Here is a 17,966-nt window from a genome sequence, read left to right as displayed (position 1 = left end):
TGGTCAATATAGTCAGGTCTTGGATGCTCTAGGGAGTGTAGCCATGCAAAAAGATGTCTTGGACATATTGAAAATGGTTCCCGAATGAAGAATCCTCACTTTTACACTTTTAACCCTTATTCTTGATAATTGCAAATAATATTACATAATTGCACCGGATCTTTAGTGAATCATTATATGATATTCATGAGGGTATATTAATATATTACAAAGCTTCGGAAACGTTAAAAGGTCACTCAGAGGTAAGAATTAACATGTTGACACTTTTAACCCCTGTGCTTCGTAACTTTTAATTTTTAAGCACAAACGGCTTCTTTTGTCCGTCAATTTATTCAATAACAAATATGAATATCTTCTAAGGTCATTCAGGGGCACTAGTTTGGCATGTTGACGCTTTTAGTCCTTCCATTTACATCTTTACATTGCTTGACAGTTTTAGTCCTTCAAGTTATCTTTTAACATGATCAGGGTTTAAGACACGTGTCACCACTGTATAAGACATGATGTTGTGAGGTGTTACATAATAGATGCGATATATTAGGGCCATTATTAGGGCACGTAAAAGGTTTGAATAAACCAATGTCACACGCCTTGTTGATCATAACCTAAATGCTTCCATAACCAAAATGAATAAGAAAGGAGACATCAGATCTCCCTGTCTCATTCCCCTAAAACATTGGAATTCGAAATTGGGAGACCCGTTGACCAATGTCGAGGATCTAGCCGATGAAAGAATATCATTAATCCATTTCGGCCTTATCGTTAGAAAATCCTATGATCATGCCATAACGTCTACGCGAACTCTTTTTGGGCGCAGACTTTGCCCAACCACTTCTAAGATCTTCTAAGGTCTGCAAAGAGTTAAACACCATCACTTTCCACCAGTTTATTTGAGAAGTCTACATACATTAAAAAACAACAACATTTTTCTTGCAAACTACAGAGGTTTGATCCACGTCTTCTTCTACAAATGTCTGCAGATGTGGTCCGTAGACTTCAGACATTTTACTTCTTAAAAAACAAACAGCACCTTACTGCCTCTAGAATCCCAAACCGCCAATCTCAGATTGTCTTCGGTGAAAGGCCTGATCAGAAATACAGCATCAGACTCGAAAAGAGTCTTAAAACCTTTATCATCCATAATAGATCTTTCATTTAGGGACTCTTTGAGTCTGTTTCTAAAGTAGTAATGAGCTTCCTTTCTAATTTGAGTCACCTTCAGGTCATATCCAGCCCGTTCACCCTACTAATCAAGGCTTTATGCTTTATGATCCGATGGAAATATGTTGAATTATTATCGCTAAAGAAGGCCAAATTTACTTGGGATTTTTGTTTAAGATCCTTTGTCAACTGAGACTCCATTTCAGTTATATCCTTCGAGCATTCGACCCTCGTCCATTTTTCTTCCTTGCTCAACACCCTATTTTCCAGAAGTTCTTCCATCTCGTGTCATTCCATTTGCGCTTTATTCACATTCTTGTTTTCCTTCACTCAATTTATTTTGACCCAAGCTTTGATTTTATCTTTGAACCATCTTAACTTTTTATCTAAGAAAATGTATGGAGTACCCATGTAGTTGAACGCATTAATAGCTTCCGACACGATGTCTTCCAAATCTGTTTTTTCCAGCCACAAATGAAAACATCTAAACAGAAATGGATTACAATCAAATGGTTTAGTGATTAAAGTAATCAGAAAGACCGCGGTGACGCCGTTAAGCATGTGTCTGACCATAAATCAATGAAAGCCTAATTTACCAACATTATGTCAAATGTAACTAATTTTTCCTTTCTCGTTTTGTAAAATATGTGAACTTAGACCCTCTCATAGCGAATTCAAATAATCATGTCCTACAAACATTGTTTTATTATCAGAAAGTAAACAAGGACCATAATGATTCACTACGTGGCAATCCTAATCCACGCCTTTAATATTCCTGCTAATAATGAAATAAGACTAATGTTCTATAATGTTACCTTTCAAGAAGATCTTTGGATTCTAGATGCAAAGCAGGCCCCATCACTTTGATTCGTAAATCTGTCTCCTCTGATCGAATTTTTCATTACCCTAAAAATCACATCCTTTTATCTTTGCTCCGTCTGCAAATTGTGTTTCTTGAATTGAGAGAAAAATAATTTTGTGAGTGTTAAACAATCTGCGAACCCACCGAGCCTTCGATTCGCTACCTACACCTTTGATGTTTAGGGATAAAAAATTCATAATCGACCATTTTCATTGTCATCACCTTTGATGACATTACGCATTTCACAACTGAAATTGCTTAAATTAATCACTTAGATGTCTGAAAAACCCAAGTTTCTTGCACCCCTATGTCGACCGAAACCGTATTATTGTCGCCAAACTACGGTAAGTTTTAGATAAACTATGAAGAGTTCATGGTGCCCTCTTGGCTATTGCCACTGATACTCTTGGCACTTGAATCAGACGTCTTGTTGTCATCCATCGTCCCTTTGAATTGAAGCTATCATCCCCAAACGAATCATTCATGTTACAATTTGATGTTTCTTTGTTCAAGGAGTTAGGTTTATTGAACAAGTTATTTTCTGGCAGGGAATCAACCTTAAATAAAGACTTGCATTGTTTAATCACGTCTTGCATTGTTTTTGTTTTATCTCAAAAAAATCCTTAGCTTCCCTAGGGTTTGGGAAGGTAAGCATGACAGTCAATCCCCCTATGCACCTTATTCTTACCTCAGTATCCTTGATCATATCCTCCAATGTTTTCAAGTTGTTTAAAACGAATATACTTCTAGACTCCCTGATTACTGAACGCGAACTCCACCTTTCTTCAATTTCTATTGTTTCAGGGGCAAGAATAATGGTTTTAGACGTTCCCCGATCTTGGTTGTTGTTATTGAGAACTGCTTACCTGAATGGCGAGGGATGCGTATGTATTTATTCGGTGTTCAACCCCACGTGTGGTCAATGTTCGAAAACTATGCCACCATAATGTGTCCTCTGGTTCCCTATTGTGTCCTTGTTATGGAGTGTGTTGGTTGTTTAACACTTTCCCACTTGTCATATTTAACCGCATTAACACTGATTTTCCCCTTCAATTGTAACGAAGCTCATCATTTCTACCATTTCTTCCACATCGTTCACATTTGCAAAACGCAAGAAACCAAAAAAGTTCTTATGTCTGTCTCTTTTGTTTGCAATGTACACACTCCTCAGGTCACCGAAAACTCCAATCTTTTTAGTAAGTGTGCTTTCACAGATATTCTTCGACAGATTCCAAATGAAGAAATGTTGGCCCCAAAATGGATCTTTGATCTCTAGACAATCGAATAACTTGAATATAAACTGAATATCTGAATACATGAATGTGTTTTTACAAATGAAATCTAAAGCCCTATTTATAGTTTCTAATGGGTGCGATCCAATAGACACGTCCTTTCACGAACGGGTGCGTCTCTGGAATATGTGGATGTAATTAAACATGAAGGGGTGTGTCTCTAGAATCAAAAATCACGTCCCTTCCTTCTTGTGGTTGCCAATCGATCAAGGGTGTCTCCCAAGGGATTTCGCCACCCTTGGGGTGGTAGTTACCAAGTTCTGTCTTGTCACAAATATTCCCTCAACTTTGTAACCACCAATCTTTATACTAATTACCATATAACTCTTGAACTTAAGGATGTGTAGGGATTATAACTTTCATTCACCCCCTAATCACGAACATTCTTGAGTTGTTGTAGATCTTGAATTCTGACATGAGTGTCATCTTGTGTCATCTTCCTTCATTTGTAGTGAACTCGTCTATTGTGTCATCTTCCTTCATTTGTAATAACTCAAATTCTGACATGAGTGTATGTAAACGCGCCTTTTGCACTCGGTCCACACCAACATGTCTCGTCTTCAATGTGTTTCATATCTCTTTTGCTGTTTTGCAATTTGCCACTTGCAAAACCATATCTTCCGGTATTGCCTGGAACAAATATGCGATCGCTGCTTTGTCCTTTTTCACATCTTGTTGCGTAGCGTTTGTCGGTTCTGTCATCTCCCAAAGTCCATTTGCTTCTAGTATGGTTTTGATGCGTATTGCCCATACCGTATAATTTGTCGGTTTCAGGATTGGACACTAAAATTGGGAAAGAGAACTTCCTTCCTTTTGAATTACAATTTGTGAAGTTTTTCCGGTTACCCCTGACATATCCTCTGACCGAACAATCTTCACTTTTAATAAACCTTATTTTTCTTGTTTCAAAAATTTCTGACCACCAATACAAACTCCTGTACCGGTAAACTTTGACTTTCTAGAACCTTCAATTCTTAACCCACGTATAACTCCAAAGCGTAATAACCAATCAATCTAATTCGCACTAAATCCCGGAATCAAACCCTAGATTCCTAACCCCTGGTTCGACCCTGAACCGAAAATAAAACTAACTTGCGAATTGAGAAAGAATAATAAAACCTGATCGCGAATTCCTTGCGATACCTAGAGCCTGATGCTCTGGTACCAATTGTTGGCCCCAAAATGGATCTTTGATCTCTAGACAATCGAATAACTTGAATATAAATTGAATATCTGAATACATGAATGTGTTTCTACAAATGAAATCCAAAGCCCTATTTATAGTTTCTAATGGGTGCGATCCAATAGACGCGTCCTTTCACGAACCGGTGCGTCTCTTGAATATTTGGATGTAATTAAACATGAAGGGGTGTGTCTCTAGAATCAAAAGTCGCGTCCCTTCTTTCTTGTGGCTGCCAATCGATCAAGGGTGTCTATTTCGCCACCCTTGGGGTGGTAGTTACCAAGTTCTGTCTTGTCACAAATAGACCCTCAACTTTGTAACCGCCAATCTTTATACTAATTACCATATAACCCTTGAACTTAAGGATGTCTAGGGGTTATAACTTTCAAAGAACGATGTAATTTGAATAGTCAGTTTCCATTTGGTCTTCCCATGAGCCTCCAGTTTTCTTGTTTGCTTCCATTTAAAACAGTTCGAGTCTTCATCTTCGTCTTTGGGTTTGTTGATCCTTTGTTGTTTTTCCACCTTTCTCCTTCTTAGTTCTTCGTTGACCAGTTGAGGTCTGTCGTATCCCTTTCTCCTCCCCCTTTCGCTTTCTCTCCATATGCTTACAACAATAGGTGTGTTTAGAAAATACAAACTTGTTACTTAATCAAATTAGTAATAGACTAAGTTCTAAATTTGCTTTCTAAAATATCAATACAACGTACGATTAACATTGGGAATAAGAAAAAAGAAGAAAAAAAGGATTCCAAAAATAGTGTGAGAGACGATTCATGAAACGGATTTGTAAAGGATGTTTAATCCGGTCTTTAATCTTGTTCTTGATGTAAAGCGCTTTGATATTTTGATTCAACTCACCAATGGATTCAATCAATCGCCTCTCTAGAGACAATCAACTTCAAATCGGTTTTTCTGTTACTTATAAAAACTAAATTTTAATTGAAACAATATGCAAACCCCTGATTGTAATCGATAGTACCTACAATTAAAACAGTTTTGCTTCGTCTGAAATTAATTATGAGGTCGGTTGTTTATCAATTTGACGATGGTGTTGATTCGGGTCGGATCGCTGGCTTCAAAGTTCAACCAATGATGATCTAATCGAATGATGTTCTTAATTTGGATAGTGTAAACCGCTCTGATACCAACTTGTTATCAAACTGTTAAACCAATAGAACGATTAACGGAGAATTCTTGTATTTTGTTATATGATTGAGTAACATTACACCGATTACAAACTCGATGTGTGTATACACTTCTAAGCAACAAAACGTTTACATAATAACAATGTATTTACAATAGTAACATAATACTTCTAGTAATTACACTTCCAACCTAAACTTTAACCAAACTATATATCAACTTGATCAGGATTAACCTAGCAGAAAACATGTTAAGTGCCTTTTTCATACATGACTTGTGTGAACTTCAACCAGCTTGTTAGTATAATAAATGATATACTACTTTCTCAATTTTCTTTTCCAAATATTAATACAACTTAAAAGTAAAAAAAAACACGTTTGGTAGCCTCAAGTAATTGACTCGTCTCAATAAAGTAGGACCTACAGTCATTTTTGGTTAGACTATTTAGGCTCAAGTTGATTATTATTATTATTATTTAATTTCTGTTTTTTCCATTGTGAAATCATTGACCAATACTTTGAGTTCAAACCCCACAAATTTCAACGCACACATGAGAAAATCAAAATTCTAGTTAAGTTTAGTAAGCAATAGCTAGGAAACCATACTACACCTCTCTTGTTTTTCTCCTAAGTTCTTTCCGGGTTCTCAGTTGGCTGATGACGACGGTGCTTGTGGTGTTGGTAGTTTTATTGTTAACCAAGACCACGATTTCGCAATCAAACACGAGTGTTAACTATCCAGACATTCCCAACCACTGCCGTGGTAGCGTGCCGAGGTCAAACTTTTTCAAAAACCGCAACTCTACCTTAGAAGAACTCAGAATGCAACTATTGAGCAAAAGAGTTCTTTATGCTAGAGCACAGAATTCAAGTGGTGGGGACCCGGTTTTTGCTGAAGCGCAGTGCCGGAACTACCTCACCGTAGATCGTTGTGTTGATTGTTTTGATGCTGCCGTTTTTAACCTTGTTAAATGCATAGATGGCGATGGTGCTATCGTCTTTCTTGATGATTGCAGTGCCAGGTAAGGTTTTCTTGTCTTTATGATACGTTACAATATTGTACATGCAAGTGGTCTTCATTTATATATGGTATACTTGCATGCAATCCTTTTAGTTACTATTTAGAATAAAATGATATAATCAATTAGAGATGGATATGATCGGGTGGTTCCGCTGGTGGCACGATGATACTCCAGTAGTCCGTCAGTGATCCAAATTTGCCATTAAAAAAAAAAAATTAACTTGAAAGTTGAAATAAATGAAAATTCAAATAGGTTACAATTAAATGAAGGCACAAAATCTGACTAAATTTCTTTATTCTTGACTAGGGCTGTTCATGAGCCGAGCCGAGCTGAGCTAGGGCAAGCTCGGGCTCGGCTTGATTATAAACCGAGTTGGCTCGGCTCGGCTCGGATTTGAAACAGAGCTGAAAATCTAAGCTCAGGCTCGGCTTGGTTTTAAACCGAGCTGGCTCGGCTCGACTTGGTTTGACTCGATTTTAAAAATAAAAATTAATACATAGCTCTCAAAATTCAGTATTCTAAATATTATTCAATACTTGAAAAGAACATATTAAAATAAGTTCAACCTAAAACATTACAAGCCAAAATCACGTTAAACAACACAAAATAAGTTTTATATTTTAAGTAAATACAATATTTGTTTATTAGCACGACAATCAACCTTTAAATATGTCATAGATATCAAACTACAAGTCTAAATACATGTAAATAATAATAACTTTTTTGTAATATATTATATGTATATAAAAATAAAATATATTATAAGTAAAATAATTCGAGCTAAGTCGAGCCGAGCTACCAAGCGAGCCAAACCGAGCCAATTTGGCTCATCACGAGCCGAGCCGAGCTAGGCTCACTTTCTAACCGAGCCGAGCCGGCTCGGCTCACTTTCAAACCGAGCTATATCGAGCAAGCTTTTTCCAAGCTAAATTCGAGCGAGCTCCGAACCGCGAGCTTTTTGGACAGCCCTATTCTTGACTCTACACTTCGTAGCCTTTTGATTTAATTCTCTCCCTAGGGTTCCCCTAAAAGCTTTGGACGAATAAATGAATGTCATTAATAAGTATAAGAACAGCAATAGGATAGAAAAAAGAGAAACAAACCAATTAAATATGCTGGCCCGTTTTATAATCATAGAATTCATCGTTAAAAAACAACTACAAATGGATCTATACAATATAGTTAGTTTACCTATACGAACTGATAATAGGAATAACCAAATGAACATATCTTGTCAAGTGGAATCTGGCCCGCCGAGCAAATATATTATCATATAGTAACAAAGTTTACACGTCCTATATACAGAGTTTGGGGCGTACACATATCGCAAGATAGCTGCTAGACCTTCCGGTCACAAAAACAATTACATGTGAAGTCTGATCGCTAACTTTGAGACCAAAGATATTTCTGATCGATGACTTTGAGACCAAAGATATTCGGTTGTGCTAATATCAGCCGCAAACTCTTGAACAGTCACAAAAAGTGGTTGTAAATTTGGTTTGTGAGGGGTATTTGCAACTGTGAATTTCAACCGCAAATGGCCCTTAAGAGTGATTTGTGACCGAAATAGCGGGTAAATACTCCATTATCTAGTGGTACATAACTATTCACCAAAACAAAACAACTTGTTCTATAAGCAATTCAGAAGTATTATATCAAAAATCAAATGGACAAGTGGGACATTTTTTTTTTTTTTTGAAAATAAAAAAAAATGTGGAGGGAATATGTGAAACCCAAGTAGTGCGTCTTTGATCACCCACTACCTCATTGGAGTCATAATAATATGTGAAACCCATAGGAAGAGACTTTTTCTTATCTTTTCTTTTCCGAAAATCATACATTGACCAAATACAAATAATATCTAACCTTTTCTTCCTTTTCCCTCCACATTTTTAAAAGGGTGTGATGAAACAGTGGTTAACTAAGGGAGGTTAATTCACTAATCTCGTCAAGTAGGGTTAATTCCTTCTTTCCGAGGATCGGTGGTTGGATCGTTCGCTGATCTGTCTCCTGCAGAAGGGAAAAACACCATGACTCGTAACAAGGAGGATGGGGTGGGTGGTGCTCCTTGTTACCACTCTCCAGCGTAAGAATCAGTAATTTGCTTGAGAGTGTAAGAGTGAGAGAGTTTGATAAGCGATATCTCAAACCTGGTCCGGGATGGGTATATATAGCCGAAGAGTGAAGGATGGTAATTGAGTGGCTAGACTGATAATGCGCATCCCCTTGCAGGTATGTCAGACGCGTAGGTCATGGAGGTGACGCCACGTCCCGCTGTGGCTGTCAGTCTGTGTGCCAGCGTTGCTTACGTATGGACTGACAGATGACTGCTATCAGTGCCACTTGCTATTTTGGCCACCTAAGTCAAGTTGCCAGTCCCACTTGCGTCGTCAATAGGATGCAGTGCTGGGCCGCATCGCTATCTGCGGTAATCGCTGTTGTTTCTGCGTCCCTTGCTTTGACGAAAATGCGTACAAAATGCAGTGCTAAGCCGCATCGTTATGTGCGGTAACTGCCGTTGTTACCGCATCCATTGTCGTGACGAAAATATCCGTTTTCGTACAGAAGGTAAGTCTTCTCATCACTTGACCGATTGGAATCGCCGAGTGCGTTCACGCGTGCCCGCACGGATGCAGATAAATCCTTGCTAGTGGGGGTGTTTGATAAGGGTGATAGTCGCTCACGACTGCTTCAGTGTGAGATTTGAGACCATACCCCTTCAGGGTGTCACTTTTCTTTTTTACTATAATGTATTTTTTCTTTAAATACACCAAATTAAAGAGAATTTTATTCTCTTCAATTTGGTGAAATTAAAAAAAAAAAAAAATCCGTATGAATAAGTTATGTTCTTTTTCTTTATTATGAGACACTAGACAAGTGGATACTTAGACCATTGGGTATGGTTTTGGTAGTCGCTTTGGGGACTATCCGTCATATAGGCACCACGTTACATTCGATGAAGGACCATTCAAAGGAGACTATCCAAGGGTGTGGGGACTACCCAATAATAAAAAATTAATATATAAAATAAAGGAGAGAGAGAGAAGAAATGAAGGGGGCCCACCATTGCACCTCGTCGCTACCGTCTTGAGGGGGATGTGAGGGACGCGACGGGCCGTCGGGGGGCCGCCAGGGGGGCGGTGTGGGACGATCCGGAACGTGGGGGAGCGTGGGGGGGGGGGGAGGAGCCGTGCCCCATACCCTTTGGTCTTAGACACATCTCCCTGCCTTAAAGCAATAACCAGTAGATTTCAGTTGTTTTGTTTAGGCTCCTACCTATAAGCATTCACATGCTTTTCATTATTTCTTTACTATAATTACACTAAAAACATTATATTTTTCTCTCCTTTCATTTTAATAATACTAGTCTAAGTACCCGTGTGTTACACGGGTGGCTCAAAGTAAATTATAATATTTAACAGTGTTGCACATAAACTTTGAAGCGAAAGAAACGTTTCATTACTTATGTAAATATTAAATTACAATGAACTAAAAAATGTAATACGAAAAATATTTATTCACATATATTTTATATGAAGCATATGTACAAACTTGGCGAGCTAAGATAAAACAGAGCAACGGCAATGAACCGCTCTAAACGCTAAGAAACCAGCTTCCCCTTATCTATATTATTTATAAGTCTTTACAGCCCCTTTCTCGGCCAAAACCGTTTCTTGCCACGGACAACTGACCATATGAATAAGCTGTTTGTCTAAAAAAACAAACCACCTTTGGATAATAGTTGTATTTGTGTCTCAACCTATGTATCAATAAATAATTCTCTAAAATATATTAAGAGAATTAAAACATTATAAAGTTAAAGAAATATATATAAGATATTAACAAATGTAATTAGCCATCAAAAAATTAATTATCAATTAGACTTTAAATGCAATTAGTTTATACGCAAATGCAAAAGTTTCTAATTCTTTTTCAAGTTTCCTTCTATCACAATTTTAATTTTGTGGCTCCCAATTTTTATGATATGAGATAAATTTCTCACAATCTATATTTAAAGAATGAATTATATTTTTATTACACATGGATCAAATCATATAAACTGGCTAAAATAGGAGACAGAAAACGGCATGAATTGAACATAGCAAACAATTTTATTAAAATAATCAATATTTAATTTACCCATCAAACTACATTACTCTACAATTGTTTTGATGTAAAATTAGTGCATTCATTGAATCTTTGATGATAAAAAAAAAAAAAAAAAGACACAAATGCATCTAGTTTGGGATCCCTCATTATATTTTCTCTCTTTTGATTTAAATAATATTTTTGAAAATGCAAATCATTACTTGCTTTTTATAAGCTCCATCTATATCTTTAGCTTGGAAATGACATCCATGTCGTCAGGGGCGGATTTAGCATGGTTATATGGGTTTCTATGAACCCATTCGATTCGAAGAAAATGGAAAAAATTAGTGTAAACTTTGTATGATTTGGGAAAAAATAATGAAAATTAGTAAAAAACTACCAAAAGAAACCCAGTAGAATCCGACTCTGGATCCGTCATTGCATGTCGTCTCTATCCAGTCGAGGGATGAATGGAAAATGCAAATCATTTCTTGCTTTTTAGTTGTTCCCGACATCAATTCAATTAATTACATTGTTATAAATAATGCACCGCGCTTTCACCTACATCGCCTTAGAGAAAATAATTCCTTATTTATGGATTGGTGTTTGAAGTCTGGATGTATTTATCATGAAAGATTTTGAATACTTTCCACCAGAAAATGATAGTGGCTTTTGCATTCAATTTCAAGAGTCTGAATTTTATTTTCTAGTAGTGGGGCGTTTTAGGATGAAATTACAACAAAATGATTAACAACCTCCAATGGTTTCTAACATGAAACGAAAAAAGAATCTTTAATTACCGTTAGTACTAAGTGACTCTTAATAACATTCTTAATCGTTATTAGTAGTACTGGTGGTAACTTTACTTCTATCCAGGGCGAAGCTTGAGATTTCCGAGGGGGGGTGTCGAAAACATATATACCAAAAAATTTCTATAGAACCATGGGGTCGAAAACGTATATACCAAAAAACTTCTATACGAAAACCACATATATTACACTACCAGCGAAAAGTTCCCCCCCCCCCCCGGCCCCTTAAAAGTTGTGCCCCTGCTTCTATCGGCACCAACTTCCATGGGGCTCTGAATCAAAATTATAATCTTGATCGAGCTATTGCTCCACACCTCCTCACTCAAATCAATCTTTAATATGATTTTTTATTTGGTAACAAAGTAAATCCCGGTTATCAAAAATAGATTGATGACACTAAGATCACCAACATAGATAAAAATACATTTCGAGTTCTAAATCTTTCACGGTCTTTTTTCATAAGGTACGAGGCGTTTTCACACTTCTATAATAACCCAAATGTCGACGAGGATCTGGATGGGACTAGTGGCTTTTCGATTTGTGGCAATGTGTCAGCATCTCAACCCTTATCAAGTTATACACAAACTGTAGATGATTTTTTATCAGATATTAGAGATGCTACTCCAAAAACATCTAATTCATATGTTGCAAGTATAAGGCGAATCGCGAATGAAAATGCAACCGTGTATGCTATTGCACAATGTGCTGAAAATATAAATCAAGCTCTTTGCCAAGGATGCATGAATACAGCATACAACAAATTAAAAGAATGCCTTCCAAATACAGAGGGGAAGTATTTCGACAATGCATGTTTTGCAAAGTATTCAGAGACTCCATTATTCAATGATAACCAGACAATAGACATAACAGATATATTAAAAGGTGAGACCACATCATCATTCAATTTACTTCAATTTACTGAAACAAATAATTCTTGACCATGTTAATGTGAAATGATTCTTTGAAACTGGATATGGTCATTTATTATTTATTAGTTGAGTTTGATAAATTGGTTAGTAGCAATATGGACTTTATTTTCTTGAAGTTTACAATCACGCAGCAACTCAGACAGGTGTCGCGTGTTTTTGTTTTTAGTTGTTGAAGTCGCTGGTCAAGATAACAACTTCACTTTTATGAAAGAAATTACTTAGTTAATTTAAGTCTACATATAGTATAAAGGAGCCACATATAACAAGCAAAAGTGAAGTTGCTATTTTGACATAATCAATAGTGAAATGATAAAACAAATGTAATTATTATCACATTTACTCAATTTTCAAAATTCAAGATTAAAGTTGCTATCTAAAAGAGTAACTAAACTATTAATCAAAGCCAACTGAAAAAAAAAAAAGAGTTTCGAATGTTAGTAACTTTTGCATTTATAACTTCTATATGATAGGCGTGCATTCAAGCAAGGTACCCATAATTGCTGGAGCCATTGGTGGTTTAGTTCTCTTGTTCCTTATATTTGCTTTGTGCTTATTTCGAAGATTGAAGAACTCCAAGAAGGCGGAACAAGGTGATTGTATATACATTTACGTATGAGATACTTTTTCGTTTAATCAATATATACTACAATATATACTATATACTGGTGGCATTATGTGAGATTTCTCTTATTAAGTAATTATCTATTCAATTCATAATACTAATAACATGTATTCATATATGGAACATGTTTTGAACACAGAGGATTTAAATGGAACACCAAACTACAATTATAAAGATCTAGAGTTCGCAACCAATAATTTCAGTGCAGAAAATATTATAGGGAAAGGAGGATTTGGTGAAGTGTACAAGGTAATAAACTAGAAAAAATTGTATTTGAATCCTGAAATTTATGATCATGCTTGCAGACTAGATAGATATACAAAAGACAGTCTGATTTCTTAATAAAATCATGGCAATTTTTTATAATAAATTTCGATGAATTAAGTACCTAATTCATTAATGAAGACATTATTGAACATTTTCAGACCATATATATATAGTTAACAAAATTAAATTGTTCTTTTAACAAATTGTTTTTGGATGGTTTAACAGGCAATCATTGATGATAAGAATGTTGTGGCAGTAAAGAAACTTCAAGTACAAGATGTTAGAGCAAAAGAAGACTTTGAGAATGAAGTTAAGCTTGTAAGTAACATTCATCATCGAAATCTTCTTCGTCTCCTGGGATGGTCGAGTGAAGATTCTGATCTATATCTGGTCCTCGAATATATGGCAAATGGAAGCCTTGACCAATTCCTATGGGGTAAGTTGGAGTTTCAAGATTACTCATGATTGTTCACTTGAAATCTTCATTTTGAAAGTGTTGGTATGATGATAAATATGCCCATAATGCAGGCGCAAAAAAGGGGACTTTGGACTGGAACCAACGATATGAAATAATATTGGGGATAGCTAAGGGTCTTGCTCATCTACATAGTGAATGTCATGTAAAGATCATTCACAGAGATATTAAATCAAGCAACATCCTCCTTAGTGATGATTTTAAAGCTAAAATAGCAGATTTTGGGTTGGCAAGGTTTCAACCAGAAGATGAAACTCATGTTAACACCAAGTTTGCTGGGACATTGTAAGTTGTCTTATTATTTAGGTTTCACTTAATTAAATTTTTTTAGTTGGAATTTATTTCATTATATGATAATATAATTGTAGGGGATATGCAGCGCCTGAATACGTACTTCGTGGTGCTTTATCGGATAAGGTTGATACTTACAGCTTTGGTATCGTGATTCTTGAAATCATTAGCGGCCAAAGGTCTACCGACATTAACTCTGATCGGCCATCAACGGAATACCTCCTTGAACATGTGAGATGCCAACTTAAAAACTAAATCCCCTTTTTGTTTGTTTTTTTTCTTTTCAGAAAATTGCCAACACCAAATTAATAAGAAAATAATATACATAAGCAGTTAAAATAGAAGACCATATAAATAAAAGAATTGAAGTCAACGAATGAAACATGGCTCCAACATTGAAATATAGCAATCAATCGAAAAGAACATATAAGATAACATAGGATACAGCCACACCACATCTCACGTAATTACTTTTACACAAGTAGATAACGTTAACAAATTAAACCAACACTAAGAGTAAAATAAAATAATGTGTTCAGTCTTGAGAAATAAATATTTAATAAAATTATATGAGAACTAAAATAATGTATATTTATGTAATCGTTAAATTACCAAGCCTCTTCCAAATAAATCGGTCCACAGGATTGATGCTAACCTGAGCTCACTTTGAACCTTACCATGTCAGCGGTGAAATTGTTCTGTGCTTTGCCTTACTACCGAAAGAAGTCGGGTAGTGCCCGCGATGGACTTGCCTACCTATTCCTCTTTATTTTTGCAAAGTCCAGGTCTAAATCAAAGTTATGAATCGCACTCATCGGCCTTCTATAAGGCAGGCTACGGTGGGTCCCATAGTTACCTATTTGATTAAGGTGGTCCTTGTAGGTCTCTAATGAGAATGCCCTACCATTAGGATAGAATAGGACCCCCTAATCTGGTGCCTTTTCTCTAGAAAGTCATCTTCTTGAACCCTGTCCGAACGAAGCGCTTTCTCCGTCTGAAGCTCCGTTCGGAATTGGGTTTCAATAATGTCATCAAAAAGACTATCGGGCAAGGGATGCCTGATAGTATTGATGCTCAGACGATGACTGAGCTCCAGACGCCTTTGTCCGTCTTCCTGTAAGGGAAGATAAACCTCAGCAATAGGCGCTGCGGGTTCACCAGGATGGGTAGAGGTCGGGTCCGGTGCTACGCTGGTCTCGGAACTTCCAGTGGAACTGCTTCCAAATAAATTTTTTCGTATGGAATGATATCGAAGTCTTTACTTAAAATATATATATATATATATATATATATATATATATATATATATATATATATATATATATATATATATATATATATATATATATATATATATGTTTCGTCGTTTGACCACGCAGATGTTTTAGTCAGTCTGAATTAAAAGAGGAAATGGAAAATAATTAAAAACTAGATTTTAACTAGCTAGCTTTTGATATCTGAAGGTGGGCTTTCTTAAAAGCCCAAACTAGTTCAGAATTACTTAGGTAGATCTGCCCTGGATCGACATGCGCTTAATTAAATTAGTTTAATATATAACATAATCGATTGCCTAAAAAAAAGAGATTTGTCGCATATATGTCACAACTTTCATAACTTTGCGGCAAATTGGTGACAAAAGAGTATTTTTTATATTTCTCTTTGTATCTACTATTATGAGTGTTTACAATTAATAGATAAATAGAGTACTTTTTCGGTTAATTGCCGGATGCGTATTTACCTTTGCGTCCAAATTGTGACAACATCGAATTATGTGGCTATTTAATCGGAAACTTGTAGGAAGTTTTAGCCTTTTTTTATTTGTTTTTGTAAGGTCATCAAAAATTCGAAGCTGTGGGAAGTTGTCGGAACATCTATAGCACTAAAAGCCATTTCGAGCAGGGTTAAATACACTAAACTCTACTACCTTGTATAATTACAAAACATGATATAAATAAATTAGATGGTGAGAGAAATTAATGCCACTACTTCTAAGTTACTCAAACCAATTCAACAACTAACTGTTGAAAACAAGGAGCATCCCAACATGCACAAGGGCAACAATCTATTTGGGGTGGTGCTTCTTAGTAAGTTGAGGATTGTTCGAAAACAATAAGAAGCAATTCCTTTGTTTCCAAGGTTATGGGATTCGGATCTTTCATCTATGTCCGGTAACATATGATGGCCACTTGATCCGGTTTCGTTCTAATAATTAGTTGTTACTGGGCACTTGGTCCGCTTTGCTTCTTATTAACTTGTTATCTAAAGGAAACGGTTGAATAAATTAACCATCTTAGCATGGCCATGAAGATAAGGCATGCTAACACCAAAGTGTTTTAACAAGTTCATGTGCTATTCGTGTTGCTTACTTTTGTGTCCTCATTATATATTGACATTGTGAAGGTTACAACATTCTACATTAATTTCTGCAGCATTATACATAAAAATTAAACCTATATTACATATAATGATATTAATAACAAAACAAGAACAAATTAGGGGAAACCTTTCTTAACTAAAATATTAAACATAGTATTTCTTGACGTTTATTGTATTAGGCCTTCCAAATATATGATCTATTTTACCTAGGCATAATGTATTTGCTATGTATCTGTGTCAGGCATGGAAGTTATATGAGAAGAAAATGCATAGAGCACTTATTGACGAGACATTGGACTTGAATCAATACCAACAAGAACATGCTATGAAGATCACTGAGATTGCCTTGTTGTGCACTCAATCTCCAGCTTCAAGTAGACCAACCATGTCTGAAGTGGTTTTGATGCTTCAAGAGGATCAATCATTGGGGAAAAGACAGTTAACAAGGCATACTTTTATTCACAATCAAGATAGGATGATTCATATATTAGGTTCTTGAGATAAATATATTGGTGTCCCGAATGTCTAGAAAACAAACTAAGGAATCTCAGAAATTCAACTACATAGTGAAATAGCATACAATCAAGTAGATTGAGGGGATAACTGTTGCAAAGAATTTGTAACTTTTCTTATTAGACAACATCTTCATTATGGTATCAATTGATGATTTTTGAGATATTAATGTTGTGTGAAATAAAAGTGCACCTGGTTCCTATTATTACTTTCTAAGTGTATGAAACACATCGACACTTCAAGTCACCTATTTTCTATGCCTTCAATCTATAGAAGTTATCACATGTACTACAATTATTGTTATATTAAGCAAATTCTTTTTTGAATGTAACAGAGATTGAGTGATGTGAATCAGACTAGCAAAAACAATGAAGAACTATAAAGAAGTATATGTCTCAACGTTTTTAACAAGTGTGTAGACGTACCTTATGCACGAGCTAGTTATGTGATAAAGAAAAGAAAATAAGGAGATTCAAGAAACACAAACACAAATAAAGGAAGATGTAGAAAATGGTAAACCTAACACTGTTTTGGTCAAAAATCACACAAGGATAATGCAACCAAATCTGATTTTGTGAGGTATGATGCTTGGTTAATTGTATGAACGACAAGTATATGAAATCAACGATGAACACCGAGATTTATACGAGGAAAAAGCCCTTGATCTTTAGAAGATCTCCGGCATAAAAAACCTCGGGTGATGGAAACTACCGATCACCAAATATATTGCAAAAACAATAGTGATCCTTGTACAACTTCGGAAGAAAACGAGCTCAATACAATGAATTTCTAGTGTAAGTGTGTGTTTTTGCTAAGTGTTTGCAGAGAATTCGAGTGTTATGTGTTTTTTCTGTGGTGTGTACGACTTATGCCTCTAATAAGCTGTTTTCCCCTTAAAAGATAGCAAAAATATCAAGAAACCAACTTCCC

General features: G+C 35.9%; 1 protein-coding gene across 1 annotated transcript; it reads left to right on the top strand.

The window, feature by feature from the left end:
- The first annotated feature begins 6,043 nt into the window (after positions 1-6,043).
- Positions 6,044-17,201, top strand: LOC110868139 (cold-responsive protein kinase 1). The gene is made up of 8 exons (XM_022117230.2): positions 6,044-6,665; positions 12,027-12,445; positions 12,963-13,082; positions 13,254-13,363; positions 13,607-13,817; positions 13,910-14,141; positions 14,225-14,378; positions 16,765-17,201. Exons 1-8 carry the CDS (start codon positions 6,301-6,303, stop codon positions 17,020-17,022), a joined length of 1,869 nt encoding a protein of 622 aa, XP_021972922.1. The 5' UTR covers positions 6,044-6,300; the 3' UTR covers positions 17,023-17,201.
- The last annotated feature ends 765 nt before the right edge of the window (positions 17,202-17,966 follow it).

The sequence above is a fragment of the Helianthus annuus genome, chromosome 7 (assembly GCF_002127325.2).
Source record: "Helianthus annuus cultivar XRQ/B chromosome 7, HanXRQr2.0-SUNRISE, whole genome shotgun sequence".
In the NCBI taxonomy this organism is placed as follows: domain Eukaryota; kingdom Viridiplantae; phylum Streptophyta; class Magnoliopsida; order Asterales; family Asteraceae; genus Helianthus; species Helianthus annuus.
This window is presented reverse-complemented; position numbering and strand designations above follow the sequence as displayed.